This window comes from Aspergillus viridinutans, assembly GCF_018404265.1.
Source record: "Aspergillus viridinutans IFM 47045 DNA, scaffold_3, whole genome shotgun sequence".
Classification (NCBI taxonomy): domain Eukaryota; kingdom Fungi; phylum Ascomycota; class Eurotiomycetes; order Eurotiales; family Aspergillaceae; genus Aspergillus; species Aspergillus viridinutans.
The window spans coordinates 2,799,857-2,826,111 of NW_025091219.1; the positions used below are offsets into that span (position 1 = coordinate 2,799,857).

Consider the following 26,255-nt stretch of genomic DNA (forward strand, 5'->3'; position numbering starts at 1 on the left):
CCTGGAGCATATACAGGGATCTTGGTTCGCCAACACCTCAATATCTCGCTAAGCAGCTCTCATTACCTAATTACAATTGTCTTGCTCGGTAACACAGCAGACCTGGTCTAACATAGATCAGTAAGTCTCTTTATGAATTGAAACGAGATGTAGTGGTGCTACTAATCTTGCTGCATCTCTCTGCCAGTTTGATATCAAGTTTGGTATGTAGCAAGATCTACACTGTGAGATATGGACATCAGAGCATTTGCTCTCTAAGATTTTGTTCATCATTGTAGTCCTTATACATCCTTCAATGACCATTATAACCTCATAAGTAGAATCGTCCGGCTACAGTCATGAAATACCTTCCTTTTTCCCCTCTCGTCTCTTGTTCTGAGCAAGGCTATTCTGGCTCCTAACAGCGCCGCCCCGCGGAGATGCTAAACCCCTCCACCCCCAACTGAATAGATTAGGCTAGGATATAGAGGATACAATCTTTTAAAAGGGTCATTTATGCCCTTAGCTGTGGTCTGCTAATTAATCTATCTACTAATTTAATGATAAAAAGCATAATTTCTATTAGTATACTGATAGGAACATGCATAAAGCTATGCTAGATACATGTGATGAAAATCTTAGCTGTAAAGGAATCTATCAAGAGGCAGTTTCTAGACTCTAGTAGTACTAGCCTAGTAGGCAGTCAAGTGACATAAAGCCAACACTCCTCTCGTCCCTCATTGCTCACTCACCCTGAGCTGTCTCAAAATCTGATCCGCAACCGCTGCCACGCGATGAAATCAATCCTCCCACAAATCTTGTCTCTTTGCACCGCTGCACTTGCTGCTACTGCCAAAACCAACCCCATACAGCAAGAATTGCTCATCGGCGAGGACATTATGGCCCAACAAGACAACAGAGTCCCCGGCCATAACGATGCCATCTACGACACCGTGCCTAAGGATGACCAGATATTCGAGGTCGAGTTCCTAGAGATTGCCCCAACACCCATTAACGCGTAAGATCTCCCCTCTCCTTAAAGTACAGCTTAATCTTATTTTATAACATTTTGATGTTAACATCCTGATGAAGCGACCGTGTCTTCTTCGTCTACCTACGCGGTTATCTACCTGAATCTAAAAAGAAGGAGCTAGCACTTCCCGACGAGGGCCTCATTAATGCGACCCTCAAAGTGAGCGCCTCTGCTATCTACCCAGATGGTAGTCATGACAACGAAGACTCCACTACAGGGCCATTGAAGACTACGCCCTTTAATGATCTAGCCCACCTCACTATTCATAATGCCTGTGGAGTACAGGTTGACTACATGCCTAGTAGCGGCCGCAGCGATATTTTACTGGATTTCCAGATTCCTACAATGTTTTTGAGGAGTGGTATGTGGACTTACAAGGTCGATGCGCGAGTCAGAGATGTAGACAATACATGCCTATTTGCTATGAAGTTGACACAATGGTCAGAGGGGGGGCTTAAGTAGGATATTCGGAATAATCTAGAACCTCCATGACACAACTTCTCTCACAACATTCTGTAATTTCCTGTCAAGATTTGGAATCCGCGCGAAGACCTTTGAGGGATGTGGAGGAGGAGGAGGGGAGGGGAACCCCCAACTGAATAGATTAGGCTAGATATAGAGGATACAATCTTTCCAAAGGGTCATTTACGCCCATAGCTGTGATCTGCTAATTAATCTATCCACTAATTCGACGACAAAAAGCATGAGGCAATGTCTGTTAGTATACCGATAGGAACGTGCACAAAGCTATGCTAGATGCATGGGATGAAAAGCCTTAGCTGTAAAGGAGTCTGACCTTAGGTTGCTTCCACATTATAGTGAGATGGCCACAGCTCACTGACATTAATTATATACCTATCTATATACGGATATATTGTATATAAATTCTGGGAAATTGATTTGTATTTAACCGGAGAGTATTTAACCAAAGTCTGCGGCCATAACTTGATGGTCCTAATCAAATCGGCCTCTGCACTAGCTATAAATCCTTATGGCAATATGTAAACACCTATTACACAATAAAGCACTAAATCAATGCGTATGAAAGCCTCGGAAATGAGACATTAGCGAAGAACGAGCGCGAGGCGTCCGGACTTCAACGAGTCGGACGGCATTAGGAAGGTTACATTTCTGCGTCTAATCGTGGCTTGTGCTACCTAAGAAACCGTCCATCGACCGGTCATAGTTAAGCAAGTACGCAGATGAGTTCCTGCTCATGCTCCGATCTCCTATCTCTATCAACCTGAGTACATGTTAAATCGATCTATATCATCCAATGGAAATTCCGAGGTACGTACAACCTTGTTATAGGATTGCACTACTACTTCCAGCTCAGCAAGCTGCTCAGTTAAAGAGGACTTGCGAACTTTACGCGCATTTGTCGATCTGCGTATATCCCCATTTAACCATATAAAGACTGAGTTTGAGTCCTATAATTTGAGCACTTTCGCAGGGGGGAATGCGGACAAAGACCATATCCCGTTATGTTCGACGCCCATTGTAAGCTAGACATTGAGCGTCTGATTTGTGGATGCGTTGAGCCATTTGACTATGGGCAAGTGCCTCTAATGGACGAGGATAAACATTAGAAAAGTTCAACATCCAACTCGATTAGCTCGAGTTGAACTCCAGCGTGAGCACCTAGCTCCCTGAGCTGGTCCCTCATCCTAGGGGACCATTCATCGTAATCACATATCCAGCTTAGTAGCAGAGTAATTCCGCGAAGATGCGGCGTGCATGCCGTCCAATCCTTTAGCCATGATTGAAGCAAGCCTAGAATGTCGCCATTCGTCCACTCCCATTCAGGCCATTCGTCTACCATTCTACAATCATTCTGTGGCCTCAAGTCGTCCGTGATGGTTAGAAATTCGATATTCCTTGGAATCACATCCTGCAATCGTTTCGTCATGTCCAGCGCGAACCCCACCAGGAATGGCCAGGGGACTTGAAGTCTCCTAAGCATGTCAAAATTGACCATCCCTTGGAACGAGCCCTCTGTCTTTATGCCAGGAAGAAGTTGGTCATTGCCTCCTAAGTCGCACTTGGCTGAGAGGCTCAAATCCGTCAGAGTACCACGAGCATGAGATATCGCAGCTACAATCTGGTCAAGATCAACGATAGGCGTAACGACCCTATCCCGAACACCAAAATCATAATACCAATGCCAGCGAAGGGTTTCAAGATTCCGGGTGACTGCAAGCAGTTCACCAAGATACGCCTCCCGGACAACGGTCAACTCAAGTAACGTGAGCTTCGATGGGACAGGTAAGTGTGCTGCAGGCCATATAAATTCAACTGGGTTCTCAATCGAAGCTGACATGCGTTGGACACTCGGTAGATAAAAGAATGGCAAGATATCTCGTGTATTTTTGACTTTCTTATCGCGTGCATCATCCTTACCGTCGGGTTGGAGGAAAGAGACATCTCGGAGATGCCGAAAGTCGGGCAGGCCATAATCCACGGGCTCACAGATCGCTGATCGGAGAACCATACCGACAATTGCAGTCTGTCGAGTGAACTCGCGGGCAAGGTACAGATATCTCACATTCGAGAGCTGTGCTAATAGGAGAGCAACAAAAGCATCCGGTGTACCTTGGCGCAATTCCTGTATCCAAAGGTCGCTATAGGGGACTCCAGTCCCGTGGATGAATGCCACCAGTTCTTCAAGTTCAGCGCCGGAGACGGGAAGTTTAGGAAATCTGAATCGAAAATTATGGAGATAATAGAGCTTGCCGTCAAGGTGAACGTTTGTAATGTAAGCAGCCAGCTGAGGCCTGGATACGAGTGTCCGTAAGAGTTGAGTGATTGGGGGAGGAGGATCAGGCTGAGCTTCTGGCCAAATCATTCGAATTTTTGAGTAAAGGAATGGCTCAGCGATTGTGCGGCACATTTTATTAACAAGACATAGTGCACGGAGTTCAGTAGATGATAGGAACTGGAACAATAAGTATAATATGTCTGCTGGGCAGCTATTTATACTGGATGCTGCTTGATGTTTCTACTGACGTTAGCGATAACCTTGAAAGTAGGCGCATTGACAAAATACAGGTTCCATTGCAAAGGACAGCATTGGTGTAAGTTCACTGTCCTTTCGGCTATGCACACTCAAGACGAGTGAGAATCTGATGGATAGAAAACTGGAAAGCAAGAAAGGGGTGAGGGAGCCTAAGCAATAGGTAGTCACTGTAACCCTAAGTTTGATTCTCCATTGCTATTGGGCTTAGGGCTTTATATATAGAAAAAGGTTGCTAGGTACCTAGGCTTCAGCAGGAAAAAGGTCAGTAGATATTAAACCATAAATCACGTTAACTTTAAAGGGTATAATACTTAAGAATTAAGATAATTAAAGGTATTAAGTAATAATATTTCTAACTAGTTATTAACTAGTTAGTAAGGCTATATATATAAAAGTTTTAAAAATAATTACAGCATGAAATAAATTAAATAATAAGTCTAAGTGTTTATAATTTTTTTAGTGAGGTTGGACTGACCCACTTTAGGTTACCTAAACTCCTCCAAAGGGTGGTGTCACCTGTAACCTGATCTATCCTGGGCCCTCTTTTTGAATAGAGAGATTAGAAGTATAAGCAGATAAGATTGTGTGGTTGTAAACAGATTTAATCAGAAGGTGCACAGAATCTAATAATAAGAATGCGAGTGTGCTGATACCCAAGCGCCAGTATATCATTCCTGATGTCATGAGACTCATGACAAATGAGCTCACGAAGTTCAGAAGGAAGCCATAAAACTCTTTCACCTTCAAAACGAACCCAAGATATTTCAACTGATATTCGAGAGCCTTGTTCGTGCTCCATATGAGAATTACCTGACAAGACCTTCGGAACCAAATTGGAAAGGTTCGCAGCTCTGCACCAGTCTGGGTATCCCAGAGCTTGATAGTTATATTTTGCTTGACAAGAGCTTATTTCAGTTTCTAAGGGGCCAAAGCGGCTACGACTCTCATGATACTATGGGCTGCGGCGGGTCCGTCGCCAGGTCGCCCGAGCCTGCCACTGCACTGCATGTAGCATATTGAAATTCCTCTGCGCAGGTACACATCCCAAGACTAGTAGGCCCCAAAATGTATTTAGCGACCATAAAGTTCCTCCACCTGTGTGACATCTTCAACAAACGTAGCGCCATACTCTCTCATGATCTGTATCTTCTCCTCCATATTCATTGCTAATCGCATTCTCCCAAAATCCCTTGGCAGTTGTTCGGCACTCATAAACCTCAACACCCATACGCCCACTCCATCCGTCGGCCAACCAAACTCCACCACCTTTTCTTCTTCCTCCGTCATCTCCCTCATGCCAAGCTGCACCTCGACCCAATCCTCCCTACTCGGCCACCATGTCGCACCAGTCCGTCGCAGGAGATTACAGAATCTGTCTTCTTCGTCGGCACTGGGTGAGCGCAGTGATACATGAGAGCGGGGGAGCGATAGGAAAAGCAGGTCGAGAAGGTCAGCCTCTTTTATGAGAACCCCGCCAGTGGAGGGGTAGCCGTAGATAAGGCATCCTCGGGTGCCAAACTCAGTGCGTTCAGTCGTCGATTCAGAAGGGTTCGTGGGGCATGAGACGTCCTGTGAGTCGCCCATTACTGTTCGTTGACGAAAAATAGGGAAATGATTTATGTTGATAATGGTTTGTTGGCAGAGAGTCAATAGAAAGGTAGAGATGATGGCGACGAGCATGCTGCTAAACCTCATGCTTCAATAAGGCTACAAACAGGAGAAGACCAATGTTGGGTATACGTGACTGGACCTCAGAAGCTCATGAGCGCGCTCTCAGGGTCATGCGGATTACCGTCTCAATATGTAGGAGTTGGGAGAAGCTCCCTTCAACTGATCGGGCAGGAACCTTGACATATACAAGTAGGTATTGTTCTGCCGAGGTCTACCTAAGGTCTTACCTTAGCTTCGTTCTCACAATCCTGTAATTCTCTTGGCCACTAGACTAACTTTGGCTAGTGCCGACCAAGTCTCCTGTCCAGTCAAGCATAAGGATAGATTCCGCTCTTGGCGAAGCTAGACCCCTCTTTACCAATGAAAACACCAGCCCTGATAGATTTTATTGAATCGATACCAGACACCAGACAAGAAGCTATTGGTTTTACAGACGGAGAGCACGAGGCTTGCAGCCCGACGTGTGTCGGAAAATGGTCGGTGTGGTCCGGCAGAAAGAAGGTCAGCGGGTGTCAAACCATGAGTTAATTTCAAGGTGTATGACACCCGTTTAGCATATACCATGCCTATATTCTCAGATACCACCACCGCCACACTAATTTCCAACCCTGGGTTTCCCCCAGGTGCTAACACTTGCGCGCGGACCAGGAGGTTCCAGGGGTTCAGATTATAGGGGAAAACGCATGTAGTTGATGCAGAGAGACCTCAGAAGTAGTCTGCTTACTAAATAGGATCATCATGATACTATAAACCACTTTCTGAGTTATTCCATCAATACCGCGTCATTCCCTTGACCCATAACCATATAAGGCTTGCATTTCCATCTTTTCCTTTGCTTTCTGACAACAACTCCCAAAATGCCTGTCGATAGAGACCCATATGTCTGCTGCGTACTGTGTGGGATAGAGTGTGCCTTATACATAGGAGCTGAATTGAAAACAGCGCATAAAGACTGGGGGGCATGGGCAGCACGAAAATTCAACAAGAGGAAGAGCCTCATTGTGCCAGCAGTCGAGCTTGAAAACTTGGATCTGGAAACAGATCCCCCGATGTGGTCCTTTTTTTACCGTGCAAGTGAGTGATCTATACTATTTTCCATCCTCTGCTGAGCCACGCCTCACGCAATAGTACCTCTAGTCCTTGATGATCCAAAGACAGGCCGCCTGTCAATATCTGGAATATCTCCACACCTCACGTCGGACGGGAAGAAGCCCCGCGTAATGATCGATTCAGATAAGGCGCTGGTCTTTCCTGGGCCCAAAATGGGCCGTCAGAGATGGAACATGGATTTTCATATGGCCAATCTCTTTGAGGCCGACCGGAATAGAAAAAAAGGTGCGCGTATTGGATATGTCATGCATCCACACTGCTGGCTACTGGTTGATCGGTTCCTGGGACACGACGTCGTGATGCAGGACCTGCGCGCATTTACACAAGCTATCGAGATATATTGGAGAGCTGACCGAACACTTTGGATGTCGGACCTAGTCCATGAAACTGATCAATATCCATGCTATGAAAATGCGGCACCCTGGATCAAGCAGAACTGTCCCCCATATGCGGCAGGAGACTTGTACCACACACACGTGTCCTCGAGTCCACTTATAATCCGTGATATCCAAACATTGATCGCAATAGCTACTCAAGAGCACGAGAAAACCCTTGGCCACGCCGTGAAGTTGCATTCTATCGTTGCTGATATTCCTGTCGAAATCATAATGATGATCGTTGATACGATCTACCAGAGCCGTCCACCTTGTCACGAGAGAATCCAAGATACTCGCAACATGCTAGAGGCCTTTCAATGGAAACTACCTGATTCATACTGGCAGAGGCGCTGCAACCCTAACCTTATATTCGAGGTGCAAGACATAATTAAAGCAGGGACACAAATCGACTGGGCATACTTCTGCCTTGGATTACATGAGCTATTGTTGCAAGAGGACTGGTACTGCAATAGTGGATTGTATTTTCGTGGCCGGATCCTGTATCTCATTGAATGTATTAGAGGGAGCCTTTCAAACACAATCTAGGTATCGAGAATGTTATTCAACCAATCCCATAGGCTGATAATTAACATTGTTCCTTTGTCGACCCGTCAACCAGAATATGCCTATCATTTCCACTATGTAGAAATGGTCGTCTAGACCCTTTTTCTAGCGGCAGTGTATTGATGGCTACCTAACATGACCCAATCAATAGTCACAGCCAGTGTTGAGTAAAACCAAGTAATATTGTCTGTCAATCAAGACACAGAGTAGATCTAATCCATTGACATGCACTGGGTACCTGAAAGCTTTCTCCTTAATGTGTGTTACTACATGATAATAATTCAAATGTTCTATAAGTGACACCATGAATCAGACCCATAATGCCAAACCAAACTTGAGAGGTTGTTCTCAGTTATTCTCCAGGCATATATGTCTATTGATGGGCTTTAATATGACTTAGAACAATAGTATACTTAGTACAGTATGTCAAAGACATCTTTATAAATACTGTCTACAGTAGGTTACCTTCATTAGACATCTTGGAGATATTAGCCACTACATACTTTCTGCGTGTCGTTCTCCTCGTTAGTTTCGAAGACATCTACTCTGCAGGTCAGAGGTGAGTGTACAGGATACAATGATGCTATAGAAATTAACGTCTAAAAGTGTGTCTATAGCCCAATTCTTCATCACCATGGCCGCACCTGCACGCCCCAATCCCAACACCGCCGGGACAACCGTATGTTTCTGAGGTGTCTCAAGAGTATATGTTTATGCGCTAAATCAGTTGATTCAGTACCTTAACATACCGTCTGTTGCAAATGAAATCCGAGCTATTCGTCGCAGCACGGACGAGGGCCATATAAGTGGCATCTGGAATGCCATTTTGAACTGGACATTCGACCCTGTGAACGGGTACATAACGCGCCCACAGAACATGCATAGAGCCCGTGGAAGAAGAGGGTTTTCGGACTTCCACACCCTTCAGTATTTTGGCGCCAATCGCCGGTTTTTTCTGATTACGCAGTGCAAGAGACCGACGCCAGGGGACGCAATCTGGGAGGAGGGCCGTCAGCAGCTCGATCGGTACCTTTCAATGCAGCATCGCACTCGGCCGGCGAATGCGAGACCCAGAGTCTATGGTATTCTGGCAGTGGGTCGGTATGTGCGTTTTTACATCTACAGCGATAACAGACAAGGATGTAACAGTTGGCGTCCTGGGCGGCAATGGGCGGAAACACACGAAGATCAAAGAGGTTATGATATTCTGAATGAAGCTCATCTGGTACAGAATGCCTTGCGTTTCATCCTGAATAACCATTAACAACATTGTATCTAGTGGAGAGCTCTCTGCGAGCATATTCAGTCTCGCGAGCTTCAGATAGGGCAGCCAGCAATACCAAGAAAATAGGTAGTATCTCACGCGGATTCGCCGCTTCAACATACTTTTCATGGACGAACAACATAATCGCCAGGGGATTATCATGCATGCCATAACCGAGAGTGTGCGGCTGCCAACAGAGTTAGCGTTCGATATATATAGAATTGGCCAGAAGAGGGGCTTAGTCGAACGAACCCGAGCTCACATTTCAATCGCGTAGCCCATATGATTTTCAAGCCAATCTTGAACTCGCTCCTGCACCGCTTTTCGCGCTCTGTCCGTTCTATGCCATCGGGCAGCGAGCTGGGTGCAAAATTAGAATGCATAAGTCTGCAGGAATCGTTATAGTTGATTCCAAGTTCGCGGCAAACGAAATGACCCCAGCCTCCGCATGATATATCTGTCGTAGCCAAGCCTTTTCATTAATTTGTCAGAGAGTCGAGCAGTGTCACGAAGAGTCCAACCTGCGCGTGGGGTCCAGTCTGACCAACAGAACCCAGGCATGTTAGGGACAACCACGTGCAATGCTTCGTCGTCCTCATTTTCCGGCTGTGACAATGGCTTCCACACCTGACTGAATTCCCAGAACGAACCGGGCCAGCCATGAACGAGTAGCAGTGGGATAGCATCATGTCGGTTTGATTGAGCGTGCAAAAAATGTATGTTGACGTCCTCGACTGGCGTGATGAAGTGAGGAAATTCGTTGACTTCTTTCCGAACCGAGTACCAGTCATATTCATTTATCCACGCATTTATATAGTTTGTGGGTCCATTCTGAAGAGGGACCTTTGTTCCGATATCTCAGCAGCTATGGTCTACCTAACCTTGGGAATGCTCACCGTAACGTGTTCCGGCCCCAGGACCGATTTCACGAGGTGGTAAGCGAGTGTCTCGCAGCTTGCGCTTCAAGCGTTCTACCTCTGCGGACGGGACATCGATTTTAAATGGTTGAATACTGGCATCCATATTGTACTAGGCAGTGAGTGAGGGGAAACACTGACAACAACTCAACGACGCCAGAAGAATTTTGGCTCCAAATTATTGTAGAAGAATCGATGCAGGAGGCATTTGCAGTGTATATAAGATATCCACCTCCCAATGCTTCGTGGTGGTACCAAAGAAAACTATGCGAAGAATGAACCACTATCTATCTGGTGGACTCATCTCGGGGAAAGGCGCCCCTGTCTCCTCGTCTCAAAGCTGGCGCAGATGACATCACAACAACCTTGCTGTTGTGGATAATCCCTAAGGAAAATGTGACGCCTGACGTTTCCATGTTGAATCAGCCTCTCAACGTGTCGATTAAAGCATCGGACGTGGTTCCTTCTGGTTTGTCTCACACTGTTCAAAAGATTTGCTATCTTTAGACTAATAAAGTCAATATTAGCGCAAAGATTGCTGGCTGTGTTTGGTCGCAGGTGTACTGAACGCAACAGGCAATAAAGACCATACGTCCACTGCAGTTATGATGTGATATTGCTGCAATCTAGAGCATGAGCTACGCAATCCCAGCATGAAGCTTGGAAATGAGGATACTTCGATATACTGTTCGAGAGCGCCTGATGGCGGTGGTATGGGCTTGTGTGGAGGTCAGATACAGCGGCAATTTCCGCTGGCATTGTTCCATTACCAAGTGGCATGGTTCCTCGGGAAAAGTATGTATGCTTCTATAGTTATGCACAGGGCAAATTCTTGATAGATCCAAACAACCGAAAGACAGAAACATGGTAAATGTTAAGCCCATCGTTCACCATGTTCATCCCACACAACCGTTCTAGCACTAGGCTTTGTGCGCTCAGTAGCGACGTAGCTGATCAGCAATGCAGACTGTTCGACGACCAGATACTCTCTGACATTCTTCGATAAGCTCTAAAGTACGCTCTCGCTCTAGGACACCTTCGGTCACCAGACCGGCTACATAGAGGCACTGCGTCGAAAAAAGACTCCAAACCTCTCCAATCCCAAAATTGGCAATCATAACAATTTGCTGCCTTGAATTTTCGACCTGTCGGTGACTTAAGAGAGCCTTACTTTAGAGAATGTTGAGAGCCCCGGAGGGTTCTGGTCGGCGGCAGAAGGACAAGAAGATCTTTGAGGCGTGGTAGACCTGATGCGCAATGCCTGGTTGCACAGCTCGGTCAGCTGCAGCGATGATGAAATGTGCGAGGGCGCTTACCACTTTGAGGGTATGTAAACCATAATGATGGGAAGCCGTAACCATTTTCAAGCCCTATCGTTGACTGGAAGAGACTTGCAGCGGTCATTGATCGTGGCAACTTCTTTTCCACTCATCGAGGCAGCTTTCTAGCATATCTGCGCAGTCCCATCTGGCCTGCGATTCGGAGAGAGAACCATTGACGCATAAGGTGACACACTGCCCGAAAATAAAGATGACTCGATTAGCAATATCTTGAACTGAGAAACTGACATAAGACTCGACAGGCGGTGGCTGCCAGTAGCTTTCGTCAAGTATCATTGGACGGCCGGTCTGCAGCGCTGCCCAAATATCGTGTCGATAACATGTCCAATAGGTAGTCCTTCGAATGCCAGGCTGAGCCCCATTGACCCCGTAGGAAGAAATCAGACTGGCTACTCCTTGTAGATGAGAACCAAAACTGTCACCGATGTCATCTAACATCTCATAACTATACCGTCAGCAATGGCTCATGCATTCGAGGAGTGATAAGGGAATAGGCGTTTACGTGGAAAGAAGAATGCTCCAAGCGAGAATTTCATCGCTGCTTGCGATGTCCGGACGTCCTATCAATCCACTCATTGCAAGCAAGGCCTGTTGGTAGTAGCCAACCGCGTAGCGGTCATATAGGACTTGCTGTTCCTCATGGGCTGCAACTAGACTCATCTGCTCAACAGACATTGCTAAGCAGGAGTAGCAGAACCGGACATCGTAAGGCTAAGACGGGTACTATCCAGTGGAATGGCTGCTCATGCGAGACGAATCTATCTGGGGTCGTGGATACCATCAAAAACGGTCCAACAAACATCACACACCATCTTTGCTCACCCATCTAGAGACACGGTCAACGTAATTACGGAAGATCGGAATTTCATGATCAGAGAGCACAAGGTCCTGCTCGACATGAAGATTTGACGGTTGGTTGCCGGCATCGTCCCGAGGAATATGGTGTGGAATTTGTTCGCTTGTGTATAGACTGGTCGGGCCGATCACCTCATGAGACGCGATAGGTTCTGCCGCGGAAAAGCCACGATCCTTTCCAAGGTCACCGTGCTGAAGTATGGTTCTCAAGTTAAAGAGGAACGTCGGAGGGGCCGTCGATCTCTCAGGGACGGGCAAGGCGTCCGGTTTCCTGCGGGGGAGCCTTCCCAGAGCTCTGCGCAGCTAAACTGGACTCTTTTCAGGGTTCCCTTCCTTGGAAATGGGACTGAGGCGCCTGTGAAGGCTACCTTCATTGGCCATGGCGACGATGGGATGTTTTTATCTAGGGAAAGTATGGTAACCTGGGTTTTGGACGAAATGAATCCAATCAGCAAATGGATTGGTAAGGTGTCTGTGTTGTCGAATTAGCCAGGTGCATCAGTATAGGTGGGTGGAGGTGATTCTGGCTAATAGTTGCTTATGCTGTGGCATACAGTTTCAGAGAAAGGCTCACACGAGATCAAATCCAACGCGGTTGGTGTACGGTAGTCTTTGGTCTTTGGAGTTCCAATTCCGGGTCTCTCCTGAGGTAGCGTTCCCGGCTACTCTATCCGCAGCACCTCCAACAGTAGATATTCAAGCTGTACTTTTCACCAAAGCATTCGGTATCTCCAAATGTAGTGTCATTCCACTTAACGTTTTGAAATACCTGATTCCTGGAGACCGAGACTTGGCAGGGCCCGGAAAAAGTGCTTGGGGCCAGCTGGAAGCTTTACGGTCCCATTCGCCGGAAGAACGGACGCCAGTCGAAGACGTCGTCGATGACTCCAGCTGAAACTGGTCCATTAATGGATCGAGGAAAGAAAAGAGCTGTGTCGTGCCACTAGACGAAGCGGAGAAATTGAAGGTACGTTAAGAGTCAAGTAGGGCAAATCCACAGCTGAGTTCCCAGAATTTATGACCGGGATGGTGTAATAGTTCTCAGATCTTGGATTCAAGGACGCTCATGCCGGACGCGGATGCTCAACAGAGAGAGCTTGGGAGCCAAGGTTCAGTCATCTGTGAATGCTTTGGACTACACTTCGTCCGATGCACGCATTACAAACCTCTCGATAAGTACCCAGCAGCGTTGAAATAGCACTGGGAAACAAAGCTGGGAAAAAACCACATGGGACTCGACGCTGATCATCGCCCCGGCGTTCAACAAGAAGCCATTTTTGAATTGTTGAGCCGTCAGTCATAAACCAGAAAAGTGAGCGGAATATGGTGCTTCTATAAGGACTCTAGAGACTTCCACGCATAGCCCTATTAATGATGATATGCTGCCGAATGTCGCATAGTCAGAGGCGCAGGTGAGGGTTGCCGTGGGGTCTTAGTAGATTAGGAACGGAATATTTAGGAGGGTGAACAGTAGCCTGAATTAACCCTGAATAGGGCAGCCACACACTTAGAACATACCAAGTAGAGCCTAGTGACCACTACCATACTTTCACTATTGTAGCTTTCGATTCTTTTCATTCTTCAGTCTCTCATTCAGTTTTCACTCAGCTTGAGCCGAAGTCTCACTTGGTCGTCTGCTGGGCCGATGACGAATTCTTAGGTGCTATAGAGAGATAGGCTTCCAATTTATAGTCTAGGTCAGATTCCTATGGACACCACCTGAAATGGTTGACATTGGTAATATCACGCAACAAAATCTGCCAGGGATCGAAATGCGACCCATGCTGATATCAAAGAAGCATAACGGCTCATAGATACAGAGTAGTGAATGTAAGAAATGTGACTCGGCCGAAGGAAAAAAGACCCTAAAACTGATTCAAATGCCCTTCTCCGCCAGAGTCGGCAGATTCGTCGTCATAGAAATGCTCATTTCACCTCATTCGCGTCTGAGAAAGGACTCTCGCCTCGTGGAGGTGGTACTCGGCTGCTTCTGTTTGACCTGGATCCGTCATTCGTATCCAGAAAGGCCGACGATCGCGCCTCGTTCTGAGAGGCATTTTGGTCCTTGAAGGGACTTTGATCGACTGCAGGTGAATCTTCAATCACCGTTGGGGCGTGTGAGGATTTGGCAGGCGGAGTCTGCCCGGCGCCGTCCTTGTGGTGGGATGTCTTGTCGTCGTTCTCCTCGTCTGACGAGCTGGCATCAAAAGTGGAGGTCGTAGCATCGAATTTGGGCTTTGCTGTGCCGGTGGAGCGTGCGTCGCTCGTGCTAGACGAGCTAGACTCTGTCTGCTCCTCGATGGTTTCAACAGTCGGTGGGTTTTTGGACTTTTTGGCGCCGATGGCCTTCACCATGACAGGTTTGGCGGTGACTGTCCGCGCGACAATCGAGCTCTTGGTGTTGGCTTCTGTAAATGCCGCCTTCGCAAGCTGTGCTTTGGTAATGGCGGGAACAGCTGGCGTTTCTGGTGCGGATGAAGGTTGGCTTCCGTTATGGATGCTAACAACAGCAGCCCGAGTGCGCATGACCTGCTGGGCGGGCATCGGGCTGACGATGGCGTTGCTGCGGTAGATCGTGGTGGCAACGCTGCTACGCAAGCTGGGAGAAAAGCTGCGATGAGCCTGCGAGACATCGGACCAGGCCGAATCGCGCAAGTCGCCTGGCATAAAGAAGTGCTGGTCCGGGGATGCGCCAGGAAGAGGCGGCACCGGCGGCACCAGTGAGCCCGGGGTTTCTGGCGGTGATCGGTTGGTGACACCGGGGATATAGGCTATCTGAATGACATTTGATGCGCGAGTCAAGACTGTGGAGGCAATCGAGTTGGTCGATTTCCGAGACTGACGAGCGTCTCCGAATGCGCTTCTCTTTTCCGCAGTGTCACTACCTTGTTGATCGTATTCACTCCGATTCTTGCGAACGAAGAACCACCAGATCAGAAATGTGACAATAGCAATGAAAGCGACCCCACCAATGACTCCTCCTGCAATAGCCCCCACATTGCTACCGCCTCCGTCTGACGAGTTGCTGGAGCTGCTGGTGGAAGTGGACATCGGAACACATTTGGTAGTGGCGCATTGGCTACACGATTGACTGATCATCGTACATGTGTAACCCTCATCGCAGACGGGACATGACGGTGCTGTTGAATCGCATGAGACGCATGTTTGGAAGTCGCGAGAGTACATGGCTAACATCGTCCGGGTTAGTAAACTATAATAAAGGGCGTATCGACGGCAAAAGGCTCATACCGCGCGGGAAGAAAGGATGATCGACGGAGTGAGACATGATGAAGAGGTCAAAGATGGCGGATGGAAAGATAACAGTGCGGGTTTCTGTCGTGCCAAGTAAAAGGACGGTGCGAGAGGACGATGCCGTCGACTGGCTCTATAGCAAAGATACGATGAATCAAGAGGAAAAAAGAGGGACAAGCCGGTCAACGGCGTAGCGAATGTGTAGATATAATCCAAAAGAACGTGAGATGCTCAAGAAAGACGTCAAGTCGAGAGCGTTATGGTTGGGTCATAAGTATTTAGCGACGGCGGCTGTGGATTGATCTGACGGTGTAGTGTTGACGGCAGTCATAGCCTCTGGGGCATCATGAATCTCGAGTAAGCAGAGAGCCAAACGTCGATTTCATCCAGATCCAGGATCGCCAGACGCTTTCTTTAAATTTATCGACCGGTAAACAGCACCAAGTTGTTCTGGTTGGTTGACGTCGAAAGACACGCGCTGCGACCGGGGATGGAAGTAGGGAGCTTGCGAAAACAAACAGATGGATGGACAATCGAGAAGACGAGGGTATATGGAGTAGAATAGAATCAAATGGAGAATAATAATATGTAAAGGAAGAACGAGGAGATCAGATCAGAATGAAAAAGTAATGGGAGTGGTAGTAAAGAGCGGCAAGAAAATGGAAGAGGGATGATTATTGACCTGGAGGGAGAAGGTGGAGAGAAGGTCGTGGTGGTCAGGTAGTACTGCACTATTGTTACTAAGAGGGCTTCGGGAGGAGCATCTTATGCCCACCACAGCTTAATATTAACGCCACGGCTTGTCTTGATTGTGTATCTCTGCCAGTCTCAACAGTATCAGAAAGGAGTCAGAGATGCAACAAGTTTGAATCCCCTTATCGAGGGCAAGCTCTCCTCGATATATATAGAGAATATGCTTCTACGTTGACACTCTAGGTTCTATGCAGGTAGTCGGGATGATCATGTACGAGAGGAAAGACGCACGGCGGGCGTCTAGATACTCAGAGGACAGGGCCAAGACCCAAGCCAGCAGCATTAGCATTGCAGCCACTCTGCAAGGACTTCTTTGTCTCTTCTACTCTCCTAACATGACACTCGAAAACTGCCACCTAGATAGAGTCAACAAATACAGTACATACAGTATCCAACCCATCAACATCGCCCTTACTTGGCATATCTTGAATTTGTGGCTATCATACCAGCCTCTTGAACAACCAGCCATATGGCTCACTCTTATCGAGGTATCCTATCAATATCTGCCTGTGCAGCCGGCTGTGCCCCCTACGTTGTTGGGGCGTGGCTCGACTGCCCCTGGTCTGGACCATCTCATGTTCTTTCGGCGGGAAATTACACTTGATGACCTGGTCCAATCACAGTGCGCTGTGGCGTCCAGTTCGTCCTCAGGCACGGCACAAAGAGGAGTCAATTTCAGGTACACCAGCTCCGTCTCCACCAGCCTTCAATCTGATCCATTATTTGCCATGCCCAGCTCACTGTTTCACAACCCTTTCCTGGGTTGAAGAGGTCCAGAGTCTGTCATATGTTCAAACATAATTGCCCTCGTAGGGCTGTGCAGTCTGTACTTCTCTTGACTGCTGTGATATACGGAAATACGAATGGCACTTCTCAAGGTAATCCTGCTGAGTTTTGCCAAGCATGCGTCATCCTGATCCTGACCGCTCTTATCTAGATGTTGTCTTGAAAGAGTGGCCTCTCACTGACTCACCATAGACGGCAGAGTTGAAATGCAATAAATAATGTATGTCAGCGATATTGTTGAGCAGGTTCGTTATCTGGTCAGTCTCCGTTGGCGATTCTGGTGATGTTATTCTATGTCCTGCCAGCTCGATCTGGTCCGTGAACTAATGGACACCCTTCCAATACATACATTTCTTCTTTTGCGATGACTTGCATAGGTTGCCAAACTGACTGTGGTATGGCAAGTGACTGTCCATGTGATTATTCATGTTACATTATATGTCAACTGTGAGTTGGTCGGTGTGAAGTCTAGTTATATATATTCTCAAACTATTTACCCACAAGTTTACAACCAAACACTCCTATGCCACCAAACTGCCATGACAATGAGCAGGTTCAAGGCAAGCAATCAAGCAGTCAAATAAGTACAAATTGGAATCAGTCATAATATCGTTCCTGCTCAAGTGTCTCTCTCGAATCCGAGGAAGAAATCGTAAGGAACAGCTGCAACCAGACGCCTTAGCCAGCACACAAGAATGACCAAGTCTAATTTAAAACTCAAGATAGTATGTGCGTACATAAGAGTATACTTGGATTCTCTATGGTCGTCCTTCAGGTTACTCATAGCGTCACTAGTAATTGTTACTCCTCTGTACAGATATCATAGCTACATCATCATCTTCAACAGCGAAAACCGCAAGAATGATGAAGAGACGCCTACAAGTCTACTGGTCTGATTGACAATACAATTTCTGCCAAAGGCTTGATAATCTTCACCCGGTACTTTGTATACCGTGACAGATACTCTCTGGCGGAAGCTAAACTTATTTCAAACATTGACCAGTTGAACATTCAAAGAAACAGATGTGTTGCAGTGTCAAAACAGGTTGTACAGTTGTGGTAGGTATGAAAAATCCACACCGAATACCGTCTGTTCCTGGCACTTAACTGCAACGTAGATCAGGCCAGAGTTCACTTCTTGGATATCATATTCTAGCGTGTTGACTTGATCACATCAGGTGTTTTCTTTCGCCAAACCACAGTTAAGCTGCAAGACGAAGGCAAGACGAAAGCTAAGTCCGCCGAATTCAATCAAAAATTGTACGTGACAGGCGCCTTAGAACCTCTCTGCAGGGTGAACCTCGGAGAAGTGCTTCTGAAGTTCTGGTTCGGAAATTTCCGTCTCCAAGATGATCAACTGAGTTGATCGTCTGAGGTTCAGACCCTGTTCAGGATGTCTTTCAGACACCTTTGCATGGATATGTCCATCGAGGCTGTGGGTGTGACTTTTGACTTAGATCTGCTCTCTGCATTTGGGTTTATTTCAACACCCTCCATCAAAAGTATATTTTCAAGGACTGTAGCGAATGAAGTTAACAGACTTGAAAGGGCTTGCCTAGTGTAGAGAGGCACAAAGGTGGCTGGACTTTGTTGTCTTGTTCTAAAGATAGGTATGCAGTACGTAGTTTTGAAAAGTGGCGGTTCACAAGACTAAGACTGATTAAGCTAGCCAAGTGTGGCAATGATGGTCATCAAGCCAATTCAACTGGGGCTAGCTGTCTTTTTATGGAGTGGTGGCACTGTGACAGCAGAATAATACAAAGTCATAAAAATGTCAAGGGCAGGGAGATCCATGAAGCAGGATGGACTCCTGTCCCTAATACTGTATCGTCTTAAATGTGAAAAAGACCAAGTCATGGCAGCCAATCTCTTTGATTGATGTGAATTTTAATCTTGAAACCATGGCTGACCTTTGAGCATGATACATGGAGTAAATGAACGAATCAGGGGTGTCGCTAGTCTAGAGGATGACCCTCGAATTAAAGCGAGAGTAGAAGGATCTCGAGCTAGTACTGACTCCTAAGCTCTGCTGTGTTTGTTTGACCAACGGCTGATGGACACAAAGGATGAGTCCACTCCACTGTATCCACAAGGCTATATTTGGCTGGGCGTTAGCCTTTTCGAGAATCTCCAGATGACCCCCGCCCCCTGAAATTTCGTATGTATTAAATATGTATTGTAATTGTATATTTACTGTAATATATTACGGGGTTGTTTAGGTTGGCCTCTTTGCATGATAACGAAGTACAATTCCAAATGTCATGTACAGAGAGAGAGTAGTGCCGTCAGATCAATATGGATGCAAGCCAGTTGCTGGGGTAGGTATGAGCTAGAAAGAAACTAGAATCTACCGAACGTCGCTTGGCATATCAAGGCCAGTATTCAGCCCGTTGCTGAGTAGATCAACATTCTTCTGGATGTAATCTCTGCCGCTCTCAGTAATGCTGGCGAGGGGGTGTAGAATGCTGGGATACCAGATATTTTAGTAAGCCACACTTGGCCACAAGATAACGACGTAATTGTCTTACCAATTGTCGAGGTCCATTGTCACGCTGCTACAGATACCCAGCTCATATTGTTCGAAGCCATATTGTTTGGACCATGGCATGTGGTTCATATCAAGCACATGTTCTGAGTGAGTACCAGTAATTGTAATACAGAAATCAAAGTGCCCTTAAGATGGAACGAATCTACCGTCTTGGCTTCCATGGGCGTGTTTCAGCTCTGGGATGAAATTTTCATAGGTCAAATAACACTGACAGGACTCTCCGGAACTTCCCTAGGAAAGAGACCCTGGAAACCCTGAGGTTCATGCTATGGATAGCAATTTCATGTTCGCCCAACTTAAAGTATAATACAAAAACAGACTCGGTCACGTCAGCTGTGAAAGAAAAGTCAGCTGGAGTGTTTGCCATGCAGTACCTTCAGGAACTAGGTACCTAAGTTGGAAAATTGGTATGACAAGACGCGAACAATACCGATCTCGGCAACGTAATACCTTTACCTGACCGACCACATCGCCGAAGTATCGCCCTGCCGACACTTGGAGGCGCGCTCTGTTTTTTTACTTGAAGCCCAACCTCCAAATATGAAGGGGGGCAACGAAAGAACCGTTCAGCACCCTCAAAATATGTTCGAAGTCCTGCTTCCTGTAGTGATGTCTCAGACAATCGTCCAGCCTAAAGAATCCTTTGATGTGAAAATGATATGGGATGGTTGGACTATCCGTCAGCAGTACCAGGGATTATTGAATAACTACCTAGGTAGTGATGGTTGATAGGTGCTTGGCCTCATCCTAGGTACTCAGGCTCCCGGCTCCTTGGTACCTAGTTGGTGTAAGAAAACCAAATACCCACCACCCAAGGCTCGCCCACTGGCCATCCGCATCGCTCAGCTGTTGCTGCAGACCGAAAAAAAGGGCGCCAAAGCGAACTTCCTCTTAGTTCAACTTCCTAGGTCTAACGGCTCATAGGAGGGCTGATCATATTTCTGAATTTTTTCCCTCTTGGAGCCTTGTTGTTCATATCTTTCTTTCACTCTTCACCTTCACCACCTTCCGTTCTCCCAGCTTTGTTTGGGAAAACCGACTGATATCCCGACTACCTCATTTGTATACATAATTGTTTGTTCCCCTCAGGCTTGTCACCTGTCAACTCTCTCACTTTCGTGGTTCGTGGGCTTCAAACATCAGCCCTGGCGGCTTCATCCACGTTTCTTCCTTACTGTGTCCGCCCCCTCAACCAGCCTTTCAATCATTTTTCTTGATTGACCTTTGCCTTTAGCTTCTTGTTCATCTGTTTCCTTCGACTCATTGGAGTGTTGGCCGATTTCATTGTCCTGTCTGGACATTATTCTGACCGGCGGTCTCCTTACTCCTTCTCCTGATACCCCCTTCCCGTTTTTCCCCTTGCGTTTCGCTTCAGCTCGCGTCTGTCGATTTTTCAGTGTCCTTCGCGCGCATACTACAACATTTTGACAACAACTTGACAACGCATCGACACCATGGCCTACCAAGGCTCTGGTCCCCACTCGCCGCCTCACTATGAGGATAACGGCCACCGACTTCAGGATCTGCCTCATAATTCAGTAAGTCTTGGATTAAGCTTTAGTCTGCTCTATATTCGGGCAAAGCTAATGCGAAGGATTCGTAGTACGAAGAAGAGGCGTCGAGAGGATTGCTATCCAGCCAGCAAGGCCCCTTCACAGGCCCGTTTGATGACCCTCAGCAGCATGGTGCGTCGACTACCAGACCCGTTTCTGGATACAGTTTGAGCGAGACCTACGCCCCCGAAGCGGCGTATCATGACCCCTATAATCAAACCGGCCCTGGCTCAGTCTATTCGGCTCAGTCTGCGGAGAATCCGGCGGCGGCGTTCGGTGTCCCTGGACGTGTCGCTTCCCCCTATGCTCGAAGTGACACTTCATCCACAGAGGCATGGCGCCAGCGACAAGCTCCCGGAGGCGGCCCCGGTGGGTTGCGGCGTTATGCTACCAGAAAGGTCAAGTTGGTGCAGGGTTCCGTCTTGAGTGTCGATTATCCTGTTCCTAGCGCGATTCAGAACGCCATTCAGGCCAAGTACAGAAACGATCTCGAGGGTGGAAGTGAGGAATTTACGCACATGCGATGTGAGTGATCTCAGACGCTATAGCTGACCTTTCTATTTCGTCCACGTCGCTGACAAGCACTTGCACAAATCTCAGACACCGCCGCCACCTGCGATCCCAACGAATTTACACTACACAATGGTTACAACCTTCGACCTGCGATGTACAACAGACATACCGAATTGCTCATTGCGATCACCTATTACAACGAAGACAAGACACTCACTTCGCGTACACTGCACGGTGTCATGCAGAACATTCGCGACATCGTGAATCTGAAAAAGTCAGAGTTCTGGAACAAAGGTGGTCCAGCCTGGCAGAAGATTGTGGTCTGCCTGGTTTTTGATGGTATCGACCCTTGCGACAAGGACACTTTGGATGTTCTTGCGACAATCGGTATCTACCAGGACGGCGTCATGAAGCGTGACGTCGATGGCAAAGAGACTGTGGCTCATATTGTATGTGTACTCAGATCAATTGGTACCACTGGAGGTATTAACTGGTTATAGTTTGAATATACGACTCAACTGTCTGTGACTCCGAATCAGCAGCTGATCCGCCCCACCGATGACGGCCCCAGTACACTTCCCCCGGTCCAGATGATGTTCTGTTTGAAGCAGAAGAATAGCAAGAAGATCAACTCCCACAGATGGCTCTTCAATGCATTTGGTCGCATTCTCAACCCCGAGGTCTGTATTCTTCTTGACGCCGGTACAAAGCCTGGTCCTAAGTCACTTCTGTCGCTCTGGGAAGCCTTCTATAACGACAAAGATTTGGGTGGTGCTTGTGGTGAGATTCACGCCATGTTGGGTAAGGGCTGGAAGAACCTGATCAATCCGCTCGTTGCCGCCCAGAACTTCGAATATAAGATCAGTAACATCCTGGACAAGCCCTTGGAGAGTTCATTTGGCTATGTCAGCGTCTTGCCTGGTGCCTTCTCAGCTTATCGATTCCGCGCAATTATGGGCCGCCCTCTTGAACAGTATTTCCATGGTGACCACACTCTTTCAAAGCAACTGGGCAAGAAGGGTATCGAGGGAATGAACATTTTCAAGAAGAACATGTTCTTGGCCGAAGATCGTATTCTCTGTTTCGAGTTGGTTGCTAAAGCTGGTTCAAAATGGCACCTGACATACGTCAAGGCCTCCAAGGGTGAAACCGACGTGCCAGAAGGCGCTCCGGAATTTATTTCGCAGCGTCGTCGTTGGCTGAACGGTTCGTTCGCTGCCGGTATTTATTCGCTCATGCACTTTGGTCGGATGTACAAGAGTGGACACAACATTATCCGCATGTTCTTCCTGCACATCCAAATGTTGTACAATATCTTCTCAACGATTCTGACATGGTTCTCTTTGGGTAAGTTAATGTTCATCCAAAGCGCACTCCGCCCCCTTTTTGCCCTTGTTCTGACAGATGTTCAAATAGCTTCTTACTGGCTTACTACCACCGTCATCATGGACTTGGTCGGCACCCCGAACGACAATAACAATAACACGGCTTTCCCGTTCGGCAAGTCTGCAACTCCCATTATCAATACCGTTGTGAAATATATCTACTTGGGATTCCTACTCTTGCAATTCATCCTTGCACTTGGTAACCGTCCCAAGGGTTCGAAGTTCTCATACCTTGCGTCTTTCGTGGTTTTCGGCATCATTCAGGTCTACGTGGTTATTGATGCGCTGTACCTGGTGGTGCGTGCGTTCACTGGGAGTGCTCCTATGGATTTCACCACAGATCAAGGTGTTGGCGAGTTCCTGAAATCCTTTTTCTCGTCCAGCGGTGCCGGTATCATTATCATCGCCCTCGCTGCTACATTCGGTCTTTACTTTGTGGCATCCTTCATGTATCTGGACCCCTGGCACATGTTCACATCCTTCCCTGCCTACATGTGTGTCCAATCGTCTTACATCAATATCCTGAACGTCTACGCTTTCAGCAATTGGCACGACGTTTCGTGGGGTACCAAGGGTTCAGACAAGGCAGACGCTCTACCCTCCGCCAAAACCACCAAGGATGAGGGCAAGGAGGTTGTCATCGAGGAAATCGACAAGCCCCAGGCTGATATCGACAGTCAGTTCGAGGCAACGGTCAAGCGTGCCCTGACACCCTATGTGCCACCAGTTGAGAAGGAGGAGAAGACTTTGGAAGACTCGTACAAGAGCTTCCGAACGAGACTGGTCACGTTTTGGATCTTTAGCAACGCCTTCCTGGCCGTTTGCATCACCAGTGATGGTGTAGATAAATTTGGCTTCACGGTATGTAGACGGCGGCAATTCTTGTTAAAAGAGGCGAAGCTAACATGTTGCAGAATTCTGCTACCGATCGGACGCAGCGTTTCTTCCAGGCTTTGCTGTGGTCCAACGCCGTCGTCGCCCTGTTCCGTTTCATCGGAGCCTGCTGGTTCCTGGGCAAGACAGGTTTGATGTGCTGCTTTGCCCGGCGTTAGAAGGGCGTTCTGTCGTAATGAGAGCGATTAGTGGTGCTTCGCCGACAGGTCTATCGTTGGCCAAGCACCTCTTGGCACATTTTCCATCACAATATTGTATTTTACATATGACGCTTGCTTTGTTACCTCCTTTTTCTGTTAAAGTTGGCTCTGTCACGGTTGGATCTATGTGCTTCGACAGGGCCTTATGCACTGTGATGTCTCGTAAACACTTAGCGATTAGAAAAGGAATCCGATGCATCAATAGCTCAGATAGAGCTGCCAAAGAATGTATGTCTCTCCTTTGTGTGATTGCTTCTGGCTCGATCGTATGAGCGCTGGACACTGTCCTGTCTACGAATTTGGGTAGTGGCAATGGCGTCAGGCCGCGGGCACATTGCCTTCATCGAATATGCCCCAGTGTCACCTCTATCTTTAGTTTCTATTTTATCTTACCATTTCCTCACAGTGACCGATTCAATCTGTTCAGTGCTGGTGTTTTATTGAGGTTTTGATCGCAATCTACCCTCTCACACTTCATCTTGCGCTTCTGCGGAGTGGAGATTAGGCCGTTGGTTGATTCATTGCCTATCAAAGACCCCCGCAGGCCCAAACTCTGGTGACCTTCCTCATACTTCTCTAGTTTTTTCGTCACGATCACGGCAGATCCGGTGTTGCTGCCGAAATATTCTTTATTCCTTTTGCTTTCGATATCCAGAACTCTTGTCGAAATCTTCTAGGGGACGTGTGGCGGTGCTTTGTCCAAGATGTTGAAGATCTGGTCTATGGTACAATCCCTCTCTTGCCCGCGCGGTCCTGCGTCTAAACTCTTGTATGACTGACAGTCGGTATTACTTGTAGAAACAACAGCAACAGCAGGCTGAAAATGCCGAAGGAGCAGCAGGGAAGAAGAAGAAGAAGGTTACGGCCGCGCAGTTGCGCGTGCAGAGAGGTACGGACCGTTCGCATGCCTGACGCTGGAGAGTGGCGCACGACGCACGACGCACGAGACACAACGCAAGAAGCAAGGCTCGCTGACAGTAGCATGGGACCAGATCTGCAGGAGTTGACCCTCGGAAGCACGATGAAGATGAACTTCCCTAACCCTGACGATATCCTCAACTTTACGCTTACGATCGAGCCCGACGAGGGCCTGTACAAGGGTGGCGCGTTCCACTTCAACTTCACCGTTAACCAGAACTTCCCGCATGACCCGCCCAAAGTGAAGTGCACGCAGAAGATTTACCACCCGAATATTGATCTGGAGGGGAATGTCTGTCTGAATATTCTGCGGGAGGACTGGAAGCCTGTTCTGAACTTGAATGCGGTTATTGTGGGCATGCAGGTGGGTTTGGGACACGTTCGAACCCGATCAGTGTAGTTTGTCCGACTGACCTTGGATTTGCTGAACAGTTCCTCTTCCTTGAGCCGAATGCCTCCGATCCTCTGAACAAAGAAGCTGCGGAGGATCTGCGGACGAATCGGGAGGGCTTCAAGCGCAACGTTCGCACCGCGATGGCCGGTGGATCCGTCAAAGGTGTGCAGTTCGAACGTGTGATGCGATGAGTTGCGGCAGGCCACTAGGTTTCGATTGCAAAGTGTTCCGGTTTAGTGGCGCCATATACAATACCGAGACAAGCCCAGCTTCGACGAATATCATACATACGGCGGACATGATATGGTCAAGACCGCAGCGATGCCCTCATTGATGGATACGGATATGGATATGGAGATGGGCTGCATGCGATGCAGGCTCATAGGGATTCACGTAATCGTGGAATGGTTTATGCACGTACATAGCTTGACTACTTTAGCGACTGGATAGATTTCGTCATGAAAGAAATGAGCACTTATACGATTCCCACACGTCTTCTTTTCGCCAATGTCTTTTAAACTATTTTGCTATCTTGAATTCATTCCTTGTCGTCGTTTAGGAGCGCGTGGCAGTTCTTGTCCAGTCGACCCTCAATCTTGCGCCGTCTATGCTATGAACAAGATCGGCGGAAGAGTCTAGCAGCTCTGCAGACTGACGGGGTCTTTACCAAAAAGATACAGAGGCTGGACAAAGGAAACGGCTTATCTGGAGCTACAACCACCGTATATATACAACCAACAGGAATGACTGAGCAATTGCGAAATAATTGAACAAATTCTTTCTTTTCCTTTCGAAAGCCCGGCGCATCGACTCGTTCAACACATCAACCAGACAAAGTGATGTATGACACCATTACCACCAAACCCGTCGAGCACCTAGCCACCGATATGATCACTCCTGAGCTACTATGCCTCCATGCGATTGCTGGTCGTC

General features: G+C 47.5%; 7 protein-coding genes across 7 annotated transcripts; 4 read left to right on the plus strand and 3 right to left on the minus strand.

Moving 5' to 3' along the window:
* Nucleotides 1–773: 773 nt before the first annotated feature.
* Nucleotides 774–1,474, plus strand: Aspvir_005892 (uncharacterized protein; the record flags this gene model as incomplete). The annotated part of the gene is made up of 2 exons (XM_043269102.1): nucleotides 774–997; nucleotides 1,072–1,474. The coding sequence occupies 2 exons, from the start codon at nucleotides 774–776 to the stop codon at nucleotides 1,472–1,474; spliced, it is 627 nt and encodes a 208-aa protein (XP_043125037.1).
* A 1,123-nt stretch (nucleotides 1,475–2,597) lies between these two features.
* Aspvir_005893 (uncharacterized protein) lies at nucleotides 2,598–3,902 on the minus strand (the record flags this gene model as incomplete). The annotated part of the gene is made up of 1 exon (XM_043269103.1): nucleotides 2,598–3,902. One exon carries the CDS (start codon nucleotides 3,900–3,902, stop codon nucleotides 2,598–2,600), a length of 1,305 nt encoding a protein of 434 aa, XP_043125038.1.
* Nucleotides 3,903–5,099: 1,197 nt separating this feature from the next.
* Aspvir_005894 (uncharacterized protein) lies at nucleotides 5,100–5,612 on the minus strand (the record flags this gene model as incomplete). Its single annotated transcript, XM_043269104.1, has 1 exon — nucleotides 5,100–5,612. One exon carries the CDS (start codon nucleotides 5,610–5,612, stop codon nucleotides 5,100–5,102), a length of 513 nt encoding a protein of 170 aa, XP_043125039.1.
* A 2,772-nt stretch (nucleotides 5,613–8,384) lies between these two features.
* Aspvir_005895 (uncharacterized protein) lies at nucleotides 8,385–9,014 on the plus strand (the record flags this gene model as incomplete). Its single annotated transcript, XM_043269105.1, has 2 exons — nucleotides 8,385–8,429; nucleotides 8,487–9,014. 2 exons carry the CDS (start codon nucleotides 8,385–8,387, stop codon nucleotides 9,012–9,014), a joined length of 573 nt encoding a protein of 190 aa, XP_043125040.1.
* Nucleotides 9,015–14,052: 5,038 nt separating this feature from the next.
* On the minus strand, nucleotides 14,053–15,412 carry Aspvir_005896 (uncharacterized protein; the record flags this gene model as incomplete). Its single annotated transcript, XM_043269106.1, has 2 exons — nucleotides 14,053–15,314; nucleotides 15,376–15,412. 2 exons carry the CDS (start codon nucleotides 15,410–15,412, stop codon nucleotides 14,053–14,055), a joined length of 1,299 nt encoding a protein of 432 aa, XP_043125041.1.
* Nucleotides 15,413–20,919: 5,507 nt separating this feature from the next.
* On the plus strand, nucleotides 20,920–23,968 carry chsG (chitin synthase class III; the record flags this gene model as incomplete). Its single annotated transcript, XM_043269107.1, has 6 exons — nucleotides 20,920–21,003; nucleotides 21,069–21,543; nucleotides 21,619–21,980; nucleotides 22,032–22,878; nucleotides 22,948–23,777; nucleotides 23,831–23,968. The coding sequence occupies 6 exons, from the start codon at nucleotides 20,920–20,922 to the stop codon at nucleotides 23,966–23,968; spliced, it is 2,736 nt and encodes a 911-aa protein (XP_043125042.1).
* Nucleotides 23,969–24,714: 746 nt separating this feature from the next.
* Nucleotides 24,715–25,513, plus strand: Aspvir_005898 (NEDD8-conjugating protein UBC12; the record flags this gene model as incomplete). Its single annotated transcript, XM_043269108.1, has 4 exons — nucleotides 24,715–24,735; nucleotides 24,809–24,899; nucleotides 25,003–25,292; nucleotides 25,361–25,513. 4 exons carry the CDS (start codon nucleotides 24,715–24,717, stop codon nucleotides 25,511–25,513), a joined length of 555 nt encoding a protein of 184 aa, XP_043125043.1.
* Between the last annotated feature and the right edge of the window lie 742 nt (nucleotides 25,514–26,255).